The 16961-nt window shown below is 40.6% G+C and overlaps 1 protein-coding gene across 1 annotated transcript in view; it reads left to right on the top strand.

Moving 5' to 3' along the window:
- KDM7A (lysine demethylase 7A) overlaps positions 1-16961 on the top strand; it is a 101976-nt gene that overhangs the window by 30272 nt on the left and 54743 nt on the right. The window contains exon 2 of the mRNA XM_080664859.1: positions 12469-12554. Coding sequence (XP_080520985.1) covers positions 12469-12554 — 86 coding nt within the window. The remainder of the gene's footprint in view (positions 1-12468; positions 12555-16961) is intronic.

Here is a 16961-nt window from a genome sequence, read left to right as displayed (position 1 = left end):
AGGTTGCATATTTGATCCCTGGTGGGGGTGCATATGGGAGGCAACCAGTCGATGTTTCTCTCATAACATCGGTGTTTCTCTCTCTCTCTCTCTCTCTCTCTCTCTCTCTGTCTCCCTTCCCCCTCTCTCTAAAATTAGTTAAAACATATCATCTGGTGAGAATTAAAAAAAAAACAACAGTACTACGTTGTTTTGCATTGACAAAATGTATGGACTTTAAAAATAAGATTTTGGAAGAAAAATTTATCAGTTATGTTTTCCCCTCACATTTATTTTTTACCATTTTATATTTGCAAAATGCATATTTAAACAGACTTCTGGATAGTAACCCAAACTAGTGCCTTCCCACTGAGATTACAATTCCTGCTTTGTGTCAATTAGTAAATATTTTGTGAGCATCTACTATGTAATCAGCTTTAGATCAGTGGGGAATAGGAAATTCTGAATTATTAAACATCACCGATGTCTTTAAGGAACTTAAACTCTAATTGGAGTAATCAAGTTTTCATAGAAGCTACCATGAATAGGTGCTGTGCCAGTCTGCTAGGATTTTAGAGTAATTATAAATGCCCCTTCTCTGCTGAGCTGGCTGCAAAAAAATCACATTGGGGAACTTATTAAAAATAAAGAGCACTGGGCCCCACCCATTAACTTCCCCTGTAGATCTAACGTGGGGTTCAAGATTGTATTTTTCTTTCTTTTTAAATAAGCAATGCATAGTACAAAAGATGTGCTAGAAGGTTATGGTGAAAGCAGTTATTTCTCTCTGTTCTGTATCCATTCAGTTTTCTTTCCCAGGGGCAACCACTTTTACTATATTTTACACATTGTTCCAGACATATACTATGCGTTTAAAATTGTGTGTGTGGCCCTAGCTGGTTTGGCTCAGTGGATAGAGCTTTGGCCCTCGGACTGAAGGGTCCCGGGTTCGTTTCCAGTCAAGGGTATGTCCCTCGTTGCAGGCTTGATCTGTAACCCTGGTCAGGATGCATGCAGGAGGCAGTCAATCAGTGATTCTCTCTCATCATGATGTTTCTATCTCTCTCTTCCTCTCTGAAATCAATAAAAAAATATAAAAAAAACCACGTGTGTGGTTGGTTGGAGGTGTGGGGCATATTATATAAATAGTTCTGCACCTGGCTTTTGTTTCTTTTCAGCATATTTTGGAGATCTTTCTCTTCCTACAGAGATGCCTCATTCTTTTGAAAGGCTGCCTCTAACAGCTTGTAAGAGCTCCGCAGGGGATTCTAATCACTGCCAGCCAGTTTTGGGAGCCACAGGTAGACTGAGTGTTAAAGGAGTTTAGAGAAAGTTTTCTTGAAATGTTAATTCCTTAAGTATTGCATTTCACTGCAAAGAACTGGTCTCAGCAAAGCATTTCATGTATTTCTAGATACAGGTTTTTTTAGAACAAATTTTTGCATAATGTTTCTTCTTTCTTATACAGTTATTAGGTATAATTTATGATAACATACTTTTAAAAAAATCCTTCCTTTATTAAGAATAGTGCCAAGCAAACTTTTATGAAATTGCTACTATTTATCCTTTATCATTATGGCAAGCTTTTTCTCCTCCAAGATGATTTTCAAAGTTCTTAAATTCTCACATAACATTCATTTTGGGTGGCATTTATTTGCTCTTTTATTGGTTATAAGTAGAAGTTTAGTCTATCTCCATGAAATGGCACATTCACTGGGCACTGTTTGCATTATAGCTTCCTTTAGTTTCCGTAGACAGACGCCTTAGATGGCTGGACAGACAGATAGTAAATTGCTAAAGAGGAATAAGAAGAGTATTAGTTTGAGAGGTGGAATGACCACAGGATGGTGAAATGCACATATGTTTAGCTTTATGCATATTTCAGAAATTTCAAATACATTTTCTTTCTTAGGACATTTTAGTAGAAATTATTACCTTCAAGAGAACAGTTTGTGCTTAATCATAAAAATTTGTTTAATCCATTTACCCTTTACAGTGCCTATTCTGTGTACTTAAGTGTCAGATAGACAGTGACAAGCAGAACAAGCATGTTTTCTGCACTCAAGAAGCAAACAGTATAATGTATCAATCAGCATGTAAATTACACTGAGTGGCCAGATTATTATGACCATCAGATGTTTGTAGGCAAATTAGCCGTACACTGCATCGTATGGGATATGGAAGCCGAAGGCCTGTTCGAACACCTTTGCTGTCTGCAGTTACCAAGATAAAACGTCTCCAATTTGCACAGGAACACAAGGATTAGACAGTCGAGCATTGGAAAAAAGTCATGTGGTCCGATGAATCACGTTTCCAGTTGCATCATGCAGATGGCAGAGTGAGAATTTCGCAGGAACAACATGAAAGCATGCACCCCACATGCATGAGTACAACACTTCAAGCTGGTGGGGGCAGTGTTATGGTTTGGGGCATGTTTTCCTGGCATGATTTGGGCCCTTTAATTCATGTGGAACAACGTCTGAATAGCACAACATACCTAAGTATTGCTGATCAAGTTCATCCTATCATGTTGATGGCGTATCCCAATGGAGATGGCTTCTTCCAGCAAGACAATGCTCCATGCCACGGTGCTCGTATTGTGCAGGAGTGGTTTCAAGAACATGAGGGAGCCCTGACCGGTGTGGCTCAGTGGATAGAGCGTCGGCCTGCGGACTCAAGGGTCCCAGGTTCGATTCCGGCCAAGGGCATGTACCTTGGTTGCGGGCACATCCCCGGTGGGGAGTGTGCAGGAGGCAGCTGATCGATGTTTCTCTCTCATCAATGTTTCTAACTCTCTATCCCTCTCCCTTCCTCTCTGTAAAAAATCAATAAAACATATTTAAAAAAAAAAAAAAAGAACATGAGGGAGACTTTACCTTGCTTAGGTGGCCCCCACAATCACCAGATCTCAATCCAATTGAGCATTTGTGGGACGAAGTTAAAAGAGCCATCAGGCAGCTGGTTCTACAACCATCAAATCTCACAGAACTGGACAGTGCTATTCATCAGGCATGGTGTCAGATTCCTTGCATCACCTTTCAACATCTTGTGGGAGTCAATGCCAAGAAGAATCACCGCAGTATTGATGGCAAAAGGTGGCCCAAAGAAGTACAGATGGGGTGGTCATAATAATCTGGCCACTCATTGTATATTTGATGTCTATATTTCACATGTTCATCTTGGAGCAAATTTAATTAGAAGCTTGTCAGCAGGATTTCCAGCTTTTTTAAAAGGAGTGCATTTTGTACCAGTGAGCACTCCTATTATTGAATCTTCAGTTCCTCCTTATTTTACTCTCGTGTTCTTTGTTCAATTCCTTGTTTTATTGTCTTCCTCCTTCACCCTTATTAGCATAAATGTTCATAGTCAGCTGGTTGGAAATAGCTCAGGAAGCCCTGGGACAGTTGGAAGCTTGAGTCAGCTGTTGGAGTCGGGAAAAATGTCTAATTTTCTAAAATTATTATGAATTGAAGAAATTTGATTCAGAGTCTGTACTTCATTCAAAACCCTTCTTAAATATAGTTAAGCACATAATATAGCAATAAGTAGCTTTAATGTATCAAATATAAAATCTTCTCCAAAATTGAACTCTGCTATACCCAACTTAAAAAGAAAAGCACTTAATTTTATGAAAACAGTTTTATATGTCAGCAAGAAAATAACAGAAGTTGAGTACTTCCTGAACCACAGATTTAATCATAAGTCATTAGTTTGATTTTCATTGAAAATATCTAATATATGCAAATTATAAATTTTTACTTTAACTGCTCTCTGGTAATAAAGTATCTCAGGGTTAAAACACTACATAAAATGTTATTTAAAGGTGAAAATGCCTACTGGCATCCTAGTACTTTTAGTAGGAATGTCAACCTATTAAGCCAACACTGGTGGGGAAAATAAGGTCTTTGGACTAGCAAAACTGTTGTTCTACAGTTTCATACTAAGCATTTTATGTGGATTAACTTCAATTTCTTTTTTAAAAATATGATATGTTTTTATTTCAGAGAGGGAGAGATAGAAACATCAATGATGAGAATAATTGATCGGCTGCCTCCTTCACACCCCCTACTGGGGATGGAGTGTGCATAGGCAGACTGATTCCAGAAAACTCGAACATCAAAAATTAATTAAAAATTGAAAAATTCCCTTTTTTTCTCCTTAAAGAATGGCCATTTGAGTATCTACTTAAGTGTTCTCTGAAAAACATAAAATTTTTTATTCTCATAGAAGAAAAAATATTAAGCTTAATTATAAAGCCAAGTTTCCTGCTGAAGCTCAGATCTCTTATTATCTTACAGGTAATAAGTTCAGAGCTATATGACCTATGACTGGTTCGTAATAGAAACATGATAATAGTAATGGCTGCCATTTATTATTTAATATATTTACTTTGCCAACCCCTGTGCTTTATATATTTACATTTCTTGCCCTAGTTAATCCTAGGGGAAGTCCTGCTCAGGGAGATTAAGAAATTTGCTCAAAGTCAAAACTAGTGGAGCTAGAAATCAAACCAAGCCTTTCTAGTTCCAAAATATACACATCCCACTGAAGCCAACTGACACTTGTTTATCTGAAACAATGCTGGGTAGGCCTTGCCTGGCTTATAGCTATCCCTAGACCTTAAGTGAAGCCCGAGTTCAATGATAGGATATATGAACAGCAGGTTGTCAGCTGTCTATATTCCTGGAGTTAATTCACCTCAAAGGCCACTTCCCACCCCCATTGATGATGTTAGTGTGGGTCTTTGGAGGTCGCACAGTGACTCAGCCTTTTCATTACTAGGAAATCGAATAGTTTGGTGCTTTGGGCAAGAAGGTGAACTTTTGATACATAGGTGAAAACAGAACTAAAACAAAATTTAAAATGAATGAATTCTATTACTACAGCCTTGTAAGGAAAGATGAAAAATATCTAATTTATATGTTGGAAGACCTTTCTCTTTTTACCAACTGTTGCCTTTAGTTCCTATTTCAGATTCTTACAAAATTCAAGCTGAATAGACTTTTTAAAATGTTGTACCTTTACCACAACATACCTGTAGTCAAATAAGTTTTCAGCACTGTTAATCAACAGAAATTTACCGGGGTCATCATGTTGAGGGGCACTGTACTTGGTACTGAGAGAGATCTTGAGCTCAATTCCAGAAATAGGGTATATAAAATAGCTCAAGATTAGGCATAAATGAATGGAAATGGGCATCAATAAAATGTTGAAGGGCTTTCTGTGGGGTGAGCCAGTGCAGTTTTACCCCGGAGGAGGAATTTGAGTTGACAAGAATAATTGATGACGAATGGGGAGAGCGTTTGAAGCAAGAGGGATATCCAGTGGAGTCCACTGACAGTAAGAACTTAAAGAATTTGGCCACCCACTCTTCTAACACCAAGAGTAGAGAATATAAATGGGAGCATTATCTGAGAGGGAAAAAGAGAATGTTTGGCAGATCATAGGGTATTCTGGTTAGTCATTAATTCAATTGTGTTCTTATCAAGTGTCAAAAAAATGCCAGCTAAGCAACAATTTCAGAAGATTAAGACAATAGAAAGTGCTAAAGTTGTCACTTTTCTACATACCGAATGGCATTGAGGCTATTGATGGAAGCTGTTCAGCAAAGGTCAGATTGGCAACCCTGTAGGAAACCCTACCCTCTACACAAAACACACACACACACACACACACACACACACACGTCTAATAAACATTGAACATTTTGCTGTTAGGAAAAAGGGGGTGCTTTGAATATGAAGGATAGTTTCATAAGAGAAATAAATGGTGGGAGAAACAAAAGAAAGGTTGAAAATGATTCTTACAAAATTTGCTTTCAGAGTTATGCCTTTATGTGTTCTATTGCCTTTGTTCTTCTCTTAAAGCTCTAGTGATTCTAAAATTCTTTTATTGGAAGTCAGGATCGGGGGAAGTCATCCCATCTTTGGAGAGAGAAACTGAAATGTATATAAAGCTCCTTTTAGTGCCCTTCAAAGATCTGAAATAACCTTCTTGGTTTAGGAACATTTAAATTTTATGATTGATTTGATTTTTTAATGAGACTGATAATTTGATTTTTTAAAAATGGTTAATTTAAAGGATTGCTTTTCAGACTTACTGATTTATTAAATTCACTATCAAGTTCTGAAATTTTTGATGAATGTAAGCTGTAAATGTTTTGCTAGTTGATTAGAATTGGTCAAAACCTGAAGATAGCTCTGACATTTTAGTAAAGAGTATGTAGGGTGAATATGGGGGTGAAGAACTTAGAAGCTGGAGAGGGGTACCATGGATCTTTGAGGACTATTAGCTAAGTTTTGCCCAAAGTATCCTTAATTAACTGGAATGTCCATATGTTCTCTTTCTTCCATAAGTCTTGTGGCAGTCACCCTTATTTATAAATCTTAGACACTCATGAATGAGTTTATAATATGTGCTGATTTAGGTTTTCCAAGACACATCTAACAGTTTTTTTCTCACTAATTCTTTTGGTGCAGGCATCACTTTTTAAGAATGAGGAATGTGGTCATAGTCAAGGTATTACAAGACAAACCATGGTGTCTAGAAGGGTCAAATTGGCATCTGTGGCCTTGAGTTTCAGTTCTGGTCTGAGTATAGCACCAAATGAATCACTAAATCTCTCTCTCTCTTTTCTCTTTTCTCTCTTTCTTTCTTTCTCTCTTTCTCTCTCACTTTCAGCAAAGAGAAGATTATTACAGTGAAAGTAACAAAGTTCTCAGCATGCGAGAGGGGTCCCAAAAAGGGTTGTCCAAATGAACCTCATTTTCAAAATCTGGAGTTTGGTTTTGAACTCATGTCATTGAATGTAGAGATACCCTCACATATCTTTTTACTTATCTTCAGTGAATTTTTTCTTTGTCCCATCTTAGCCACCTGCTGATATTACATTTGTACCTTATCAAGGTTATAAACTCTACTACTTCAGAAATTTAAAATTCTGAATATTCTACCTTTGGGCATAATCTCTGCTTGCTGCTCACTTGCTCAAGGCCTTCCACTGAGTCAGTGCTAGGGACACACTGAGACCCTCAGACTATCTCACCATCTTCTCACTACCTTCTTCTGTCTTCATGTCCCAACTTAGATATTAGGGCTTATAATTATACTAGAGGCCCAATGCACAAAATTCATGCAGGAGTAGGCCTTCCTTTCCCCTGCTGCCGTCACTGGCTTCCCTCTGGCACCTGGGATCCAGGTTTCCCTCCGGCTGCTATCAGGCACCAGGGACCCGGGCTTCCCTCCGGCCACTGGCAAGCACCGGGGACCAGGCTTCCCTCGCAACCCTGGCTTTGTCCGGAAGGACATCCAGTCTAATTAGCATATTAGCCTTTTATTATTATAGATTAACTCCCTTGTTAATATCCTCAACTTCCTTTCTAGTCTTTGCCTACAAAACCCCACTGTGGCTGGACCCCGCCCACTCTGGGCCTGCACCCCATAGTTGAACATCACTGGAAAACAACACTCAACTGTGCAGAAATAGCCAAAACCGGTTTGGCTCAGTGGATAGAGCGTCGGCCTGCGGACTCAAGGGTCCCGGGTTCGATTCCGGTCAAGGGCATGTACCTTGGTTGCGGGCACATCCCCAGTGGGAGGTGTGCAGGAGGCAGCTGATCGATGTTTCTCTCTCGTCGATGTTTCTAACTCTCTATCCCTCTCCCTTCCTCTCTGTGAAAGATCAATAAAATATATTTAAAAAAAAAAACAAAAACAAAACTGTGCAGAAATAGTTTCACTGTGGAATTCCTTCTCACAGACCTCAGAGGACTCTCCAGTTTCTAAGGTCTTCACCCCCACACACCCTATATATACTCTGCTACTGTATTTCCTTTCCTCAGATCAACTATTTTATGCCATTCTTTCCTCACACCTTTTGGCCACTTTCCAAACTCAGCTGATTCTCTTACACTAAGTAAGCTGAGAAAACAGAAGCCTTCGGACTATAGTGTGACACTCAATTTACCTTTTTTTTTTTTTTTTCCTTTTTTCCCTTCTGCTTTTGGTGTAGGATTGAAAAAAACCATTTTCTCATTCAGAAACATGAAGGTTTACTCCTATACTTTACTTGAGGAGATTTACAGTTTTAGCTCTTATATTTAGACTAAAGGTCCAGTGCACGAATTCGTGCATGGGTGGGGTCCCGTCAGCCTTCCCTGATGGGGGCCCATCAGGCCGGGTGGCAGGAGGAGGGGCTGCAGGAGGTTGGCCAGCCCCACCCCTGATCGGCGGGGGGGGGGGGGGCAACCAGGGGTGGGAGAGGCCGGGGGGAGGGGCCACGGGAGATTGGGGGGCGCCGATCAGGGCCCCAATTGGGCCGGTTGGCCTCTGAAGTGTGCGTCATAGCGACTGGTTGTTCTGGTCGTTCCAGTCTTTCTGACGATCCAGTCGCTTGGCTTTTATATATATAGATATTTAGACTAGGGGCCCAGTGCACGAATTCGTCCACCTTGAAAGGAACTGTGGGCCACGAGGCTGCAGTGGGCACAGGGGCGGGTCTCGGTCCATCTTTCGTGCCCCTGCCCAGCCCCTCCCACTGCACCCCTGGTCCCCTGTCTGCCAGCAGCCCTGCTCCCGCTGCCGCCACTCCCATGCGCTGACAGTACCGACTCTGCTTGCACCCACTGATGGTGTGGAGCGATTGGGGCTGGAGCCAGCAGCGGGTGTGAGTGGGGCTGGCGCCGTCAGCGGGTGTGAGTGGCAGCTGCTGCCTCGATTGCCCCTCAGGAGCAGGGGGAAGTGGAGAAGCCCTCAGGGGTGATTGGGGCTGGTAGCAGCCGCTTGCACCCACTGATAGCACTGAGTGATAGGGACTGGCGCCAGGCGCTGGCAGCGAGTGCAAGCAGGGCCGGTGCTGCCAGTGGGTGCGAGCGGCGGTTCCAGTGCCAGCAGAGCTGTTGCTGGCAGTGGGTGTGAGAGGCGGCTGCTAGTCCAGATAGCCCCCTCAGGAGCAGGGGGAGGTGAAGAAGCCCTGTGGGGTGATCGGGGCCAGCAGCTACCGCTTGCACCCGCTGACGGTGCCAGCCCCACTCACACCCGCTGCTGGCACCAGCCCCAGTCGTTCCACACCATCAGTGGGTACGAGCGGGGCCGGTGCCGTCAGTGCATGGGAGTGGCGCCGGGCACCAGCAGCGGGTGTGAATGGAGCCGGGCACTGGGCACCAGCAGCGGATGTGAGTGGAGCCGGTACTGGCAGTGGGTGCGAGCACCGGGCGGGACTCCGGTGTGCAGGAGCAAAGAATTTTCAGTAACTACCAAGAGGTTTGCCCTGATGACAGTGACTGGTGCCCCACCTTGGTCTGGCACCCCCACTCACCTGCTCCACCATCCCACCATGGCCAATGCTCGCCATGTTCCGTGCTCTGCCGCTGATGCCCACCATGTTCCTCACGCGCCCCCTGGTGGTCAGCGCACATCATAGCGACCGGTTGTTCAGTTGTTCCGCCGTTTGGTCTATTTGCATATTAGCCTTTTATATAGGATACTAGAGGCCCAGTGCACATTTGTGCATGGGAGAGGGGAGTCCCTGCGTCCTCTTGCAGTCTGGGACCCCTTGGGGGATGTCTGCCTGCTGGCATAGGACATCCCTCGAGGGTTTCTTAGCGCTGCCACAGAGGTGGGAGAGGCTCCCGCTGCTCACCAGCTGTGAGCCCAGCTTTTGGCTGAGCAGCACTTCCCCTGTGGGAGTGCACTGACCACCAGGGGGCAGTTCCTGTGTTGAGAGCGTCTGCCCCCAGGTGGTCAGTGCGCATCATAGCAACCAGTTATTCCACCGTTTGGTCAATTTGCATATTAGGGTTTTATTATATACGGATATGATCTATTTTAGTTCTTTTTGGTATATGGTGTGGGGTGGGGAGGTCCAAATGCATGGTGGGTATAATAGTCTATAAATGTCCATTAGGTCATTTAAAAATATATTCTTACTGATTTTAGAGAAGAAGGGAGAGGAAGAGAGACAGAAACATCAATGATGAGAGAGAATCATTGATCAGTTGCCTCCTACATGCACCCCACCGGGGATTGAGCCTGCAACCTGGGCATGTGCCCTGACCGGGAATTGAATCATGACCTCCTGGTTCATAGGTCAATGCTCAACCTCTGAGCCATGCCATTCGGGCATGACTTACATTTAAGTCTTTAATTCATTTTGAGTTTGTTTTTGTTTATGATGTAAGTTGGTGGTCTAGTTTCATTTCTTTTAGCATGTGTCTGTCCAATTTTCCCCAACATAGGTAATGCTTTTTAATACTGATAATTCAAACTTGTATATTTCATAGATTTTGTTTTGCCTGTTTGTTCTATTGGATACCGAGAGAGTTGTCAACATCTCCCACTATAGTTTCTAGTGTATCCTCCTGGTGAATTGAAATTGTTATTATCAGTGAACATGTTTATCTCATATTTTTTCCTTTAGATTTTATGTGGCTTAATATTAATATAGCTATACTGTCTTTTGATTACACTTTTCATGGTATTTATTTGCCCATCCTTTAACTCTTAATCTTTCTGTATCCGTGTTTTATGCGTCTCTCTTATAAATGGTGAATTATATTAAGTCATCTAGATAATGTCTTTTTTTGTTGTTGTTAATCCTCACCCCAGGATGTTTTTTCCCACTGATTTTTAGAAAAAGAGGGAGGGATGGAGGGAAGGGAAGGGGAGAGAGAGAGAGAGAGAGAGAGAGACAGAGAGAGAGAGAGAGATGTGAGAGAGACACATTGATTGATTGGTTGCCTCCTGCATGAGCCCCCAATCAAATCTGTAACCCAGGTATGTGCCCTTGACCAGTAATTGAACACATGACCCTTTGGTGCTCTAACCACTGAGAACCACTGGCCAGGGCTGGATAATGTCTTTTAACTGAAGCATTTAGTCCATTTGCATATAATGTAATTAAATGTATTTTTAAATGTCTACCTCCACTTTGTTTTGGTTTTTCTGTGTTTTTTTTCTCCTTTTTTTGAATTAATTTTTTATTCCTTTTTTGTGTGTGACTAGTTTAGAAGTTATACTCTCTGTTTCTGTTGCTTTAGTTGTCTCCCAAGGAATTATGATAGGCATCTTCAACTTATTATTGTTGTCTGTTAATCATTATCTTTCCTCTCCTGCCAGTACAAATATCTTAGGATCCTGTGACTCAGATGTTGCTGTTGTCATGTGTTTTAGTCGTTTATATATTTTTAAGTCTCACATGACATTTTGTTTCATGTAGTTAGTGTTCATATAAATTTACCCACATATGTATTACTTTTCTTTTTCCTTGCATCCCAGATCTCTTTGTGGTCATTTTCCTTCTGCAAGAAGTACATCCTTTTGTATTTCCTTTACTGTGGGTTAGCTGGAAGTGAACTCTGTTTTGGGTTGTCTGCAAATACTTCCTCAATTTTGTTAGTTCTGCTTTGTTTCTTTTTCAAGTACAAGTTGTGGTTGTGTTTTTGTTCTATAACTTTTTGGGAGTACCAGTGCTTATAAAATTTTACCCTAATAAATTACTTGGGTTGTAGCAAAACTGCTGGGGTCTTTCTTTAATAAATTACTCCTGTTTTCAAGATGTCACTAATATAGTTTTTTTTCAGTCCCTATATTTAAGTGCCACTGTTATATATGCCATGGGATAGAGTATTCCAAGTACAAGGCCTCAAACTAATTGAACTGATTGGGCTCTGAAACCTAAAGCAGAACTGTTAGGACTCAGTACTCTTACCATGGACAGAGTACTCTTACCATGTCAGTGATGTCACCCAAATTTACTAACCAACTCTAGCTTATGACAGTCATATTTTAAAGTTAGTTTGTATCTTAGTTGTCTCGGGTTGCCATAGCAAAATACCTTAAGACTAGAAGGCCTAAGTAACAGAAGTTTATTTTCTCACAGTCTGGAGGCTGGGTATTCCAGATCAAGGTCCACCCGTTTGGTTTCTGAGAAGGGCTCTCTTCCTGGCTTGCAGACAGCTACCTTTTTGCTATGTACTCATATGGCTTTTCTTCTTTATGTGCATGCAGAGAGAATGCAAGCTCTTTGGTGTCTCTTATAAAAACACTGATCCTATGGGATCAAGGCCCTACCCTATGCCCTCATTTAACAGTAATTACTTCCCTTAGAGGCTTTATCTCCAAATAAATATAGCTGCACTGGAGGGTTACAGTTTCTGCTGGTGTACTTAGGAGAGGGGGGCACAAACATTAAATATCATAACAGTTGGCACTTACATAATGGTTGAGGGTCTTATGGCTTATTATTGCATTACTTTTAATGTCTCTACTGCTGCTAATAGTAACTCACTTCCCATGTATTTGGATATATTCTCCCCCACAATTATTTAGCAAGTGTGTAGGGGAGAGAATAAAATTTATCCTTGCATGTATTCTACAAAATTTATTGGTGAGTTGGTGTACATTTCTCAGGTAAATTCCAACCAGTCTAAATATAGTTAAGTAAAGATTTTAAACTTATTTACCCTTTGGCTTTATTTTTCTTTACCTTAGCTGTGTTGGAGTAGAAGAACATCATGCTGTTGACATTGACTTGTATCACTGTCCCAACTGTGCAGTTCTACATGGATCCTCCTTGAGTAAGTACTAGAAGCTCAAATAAAAGTTGGAGTTCAGTACTTAATATGTACCTGATACTACTTCTATTTCCCAAATTTGGTCATCATGTTGAGTATGACTTGGAGTCCTGCCCTAGCCATCCTATCTGCTTGAAACCAGTCCCCAGCAGTTCCATCCAGAAGAAGACAGAGGGTCCAGACCAAGTCTGCTGATACTCTTCTTTTTGAGCTGGCAGAGCACAGGCAGGGAAGCTCCCGCATCCTTGGGAGGGAACCAGCAGACAGAGACGATGATATTTATTCTTAGCTTTTTACAAATGCTTCAGAGGAATAGATTGAAATATTATTGTTGTACAAATGTGGTAGTAGAAATTTTAAAGGCTTTGAAATATGTTCTTACTGCTTTTTCCTGCAAACTAGGGTTCTTATGTCCATTAAACTAAAGGCAAAAACTTTAGACTTAGTCATTTTAGAACAGAAAGGAACCTTTTACTCAATTTGCCCTGATAAACACTTGGGTCAGCTATAGGTAACCTGTATATACAACCTCTTTATTTTGAATGCAGAATTTTTTCTGTTCCTTAAAAAAGAAAAGAAATTTTGTTCTGAGGTCATGGTCAAGTAATTTTTTAAGACACTTACTGGCAACTGACTGTTCATATGTTTTGTTAGAAATGTTATTAATTTATCAAATTTCATTGTAAGGGATTTAGAAATTTAAACTATATTAATGCATTAAAATATTTCCTTGTAAAATACAGAATATCTATTTTGCTGTTACTACACATAAAATTTGAGGTTAGCAGGTTGATAGAATTGTTACATGTGTAATTGGCTAATATCATAAAATTTTTTAATAATATTTTACTGATTTTTTTACAGAGAGGAAGGGAGAGGGATAGAGAGTTAGAAACATCGATGAGAGAGAAGCATTGATCAGCTGCCTCCTGCACACTCCCTATGGGGTATGTGCCTGCAACCATGGTACATGCCCTTGACTGGACTCGAACCTGGGACCCTTGAGTCCACAGGCTGACGCTCTATCCACTGAGCCAAACCGGTTAGGGCTCATAAATATTTTTAAAGGTTTTTATTTTATGTAGCATTGAAGTACATGTACTATATCACTTGATATAATTATTGACTGAGTGATTCTTCAAGGAAGTAAATAATACTGTTTTGTTATTTGAAAAAGAAAAATAGAACTAAAATTGCCAACAGTTTTAGTTTAGAATTTAAGCATATAATCCCAAAATTAAATAATTTAAATTGAATTTTTATGAAATATTAAGTCGGTTACTATGAGGCAGAGTAATGTGCATGTGATGTACCCTATTTTTTTCCTATATGATTTAATTTTTTAAAAAGCTTGTCATGCTCACTAAATGGATTTCACAATCCATAATGGATCACGACCTGCATTTTGAATAACGATGCATCAGAGAGACTATATTACCTGGCCCTTCAGTGCTTCTTGTCCTTGAATAACAGATCAGGCACTGGCTATCTTCTGGGCAGAAGTCCAACTCTGAGTACCCAAAGGAAAATGATCAAGATCTAGTAATCTCTTACATTTTGATTTAAGGCTTGTTTTCCCTACCTTTTATCCTCCACACCCAACTTGGATAATCCACTTGGTCCCTTACCCTCTACTACGAAGCCTTTCTTGCTTGCCATCCAGTTTTCCTGTTCCTTTTGGAGTTCCCCAGGAATCCTTATGATACCCACTTAACATGGTGAATTTAGACTTTACCTCTTATGGGAATTAAGAACTCTTTTGGAGGACAGATATCAATAAACAGCCTAACACCTAAACATATATTACTCTCTCCAGACACATGCAAGCCAAACTCAAAATTTTCTCTTCCCCATTAACACTACTGAAATATTACTTCATTGGCCTCCGTCCCTTAAGAGATTCAGTTAGCTCTTACAGTGGCTGATTTTGTGTGTCAAATGTGTTGACCCAACAGGATAGTCGTTATCCTTCAGTTAACATCCTCCAAGTCTGAACATTAAAAAGGAAACCTTAGTAATCGACACCTAATTGGGTGCCAGGCACCATGCTAAGTAAGTACTTGACCTATGTTATCTCCTTTGATATTTATAACAGCATGATGTGAGAAAAGTGATCTAATACCTCTTTTATGTAGCTGTTTGGCAGAGCTAGAGTTCAAACCCATAGCTATGCAATCCCAATCTGTTCTAATTCTAATCTGTTCTGCAAAAATGAACATTAAAACAATGTAATATCTCAGTTACTTACCAAATGAGCAGCCTTTCCTTTTCTTTCCAATGACGATTGACCCAGGGCTTTGAAACAGGCTGTGTATATACATTGGTAAGAATGTGATTCACCTGCCACTTTTCTGAAGGCAGTTAGTTTTGCAATTTGTAGCTAGTATCTTTAAAATTTTGAGTATTTCTTCTCGCATTTTTAGGAATTTATCCCAAGGAATTAATGAGGGAAACATTTATGTATATGAATATCAATCCCAACTTTGTTTGAAGAAAGATTCAGGATGGACAAAGTGCATAAGAATTAAAAAAATGATTATAATATGATGCATCTACATCTATATCTTAAAATAATTCTAAGCCATTTTAAATTGCTTTTGACTATTTAATAAGGAGAAAATGGTCATGGTATAATAAGAAAGGTAAGCAGAATTATGATCCTAGTTGAAAATAAAATGGGGGTGTCTATCTATATATACATATATGTAAGGAAAAAAGCCCAGAATTAAATGCTTTTGAATTTTAGAAGTGATTTTAAATGAGAAAAAATAAGACACAAAAGATACCTTAATTGGATTTTCTAGGAAGGCTGTTTTATGATTCCCAATTTTTCTCATGAGATAAAAAAAAAGGAATTTACTGTCTTCTGTATTGAAGGTCTGACAGCCATAAATTTCTTGGGAATCTTGTTTTAGACTCTTAAGATATGAATAAGTCCATTCCTATTGATGGTTTAGTGTGACTTCTTATCCATATGAGGAATTAGTATTACAGGCAGTCCTCGGGTTACGTCTGACTCAAAAGTACGTCGTTTTGTGGTTACATTGCCATCTCCCATTTATTTATTAAAAAAAAAAAAGTTCCATCATTTTGACGTATATACATATGTGCTTTATGTTTTTTATTATTTATTTACCACAAGTAAAGGTCAGGAATTGTTACCTTTCTTTTAAATTTTTTTACTGTTTCACTTCATTACTGCTGTGTGTGTGCTCCATATGAGTGATGTTGGTGCTTATGTAGGTGGGTTCCAACTTACGGCGAAAATCGCATTACGTTGCGCCTTAGGAACAGATCTCTGATGTAACCTGAGGATCTACTGTATTATATTATTACTAGAGGCCCGGTGCACAAAATTCGTGCATGGCGGGGGGTGTCCCCCCAGCCCAGCCTGCACCCTTTCCAATCCGGGACCCCTCGGGGGATGTCCGACTGCTGGTAGTTGGACATCCCTCTCACAATCCTGGACCGCTGGCTCTTAATCGCTCACCTGCCTGCCTGCCTGGTCTCCCCTAACTGCCCCCCCCCCCACCCGCCGGACTGATCGCCCCTCACTGACTCTGCGTACCAGCCTGGTCGCCCCCAACTTCCCCCCCTGCTGGCCTGGTTGCCCCCAACTGTCCCCCCTCCCGCCGTCCTGGTCACCCCACGCAGCCTGCTGTTCAGTCGTTTGGTTGTCCCTCACTAAGCCCCCTGCCAGCTTGGTCACCCCATGCAGCCTGCTTGTTCAGTTGTTTGGTCGTCCCTCACTAACCCCCCTGCCGGCCTGGTTGTAGGCAGCCATCTTGTGAGGGCGTGAGGGTCAATTTGCATATTGCCTCTTTATTATATAGGATGATTATTATACAGTGAAGGTGTGAAGTAACTTAGACTCATAGAGTTTGTCCCCCACCCAACATTTTGTTAGGAGAATGTTCAAACATACAGGAAAAGTTGAAAGAATTTTACAGTGAGTACCTATAAATCCATTATATAGATTCTACTATTAACATTTTATGTTATTTGCTTTACCACATATCTGTCCATGTAACTATCTCACTATCGTCTTATTTTTTATGCATTCTAAGTAAGTTGCAAACATTAATACAAAGCTTAAGAGTACTTTTTAAACTTTAAATATATATATATATATATATATATATATATATATATATATATATCTGAAATCTTGTATTAATACCACACAAAAGATAGGTAGGTGGTGCCACCCTGGTGGAAAGAGGAATCAGGTCCAGAGCTCCTTCCTCAGCCTCTTCCCCTTCTTCCCCTTTGTTAAGGGTTCCTCAACACAAATGGAAACACAGCACTCATCCCCTCCCTTTCCATACTAAGGAAACTGGAGACAAATGTGTTAAGTTACTTGCCCAAGGTGGCAGAAGAGTTATGGCCAAACTAGGAGTCAAATTCTAG

The sequence above is a fragment of the Plecotus auritus genome (genome assembly GCF_963455305.1).
Source record: "Plecotus auritus genome assembly, chromosome: 4".
Lineage (NCBI taxonomy): Eukaryota > Metazoa > Chordata > Mammalia > Chiroptera > Vespertilionidae > Plecotus > Plecotus auritus.
Note: the sequence above shows the minus strand (reverse complement) of the source record. Positions and strands in the feature narration are given on the sequence as shown.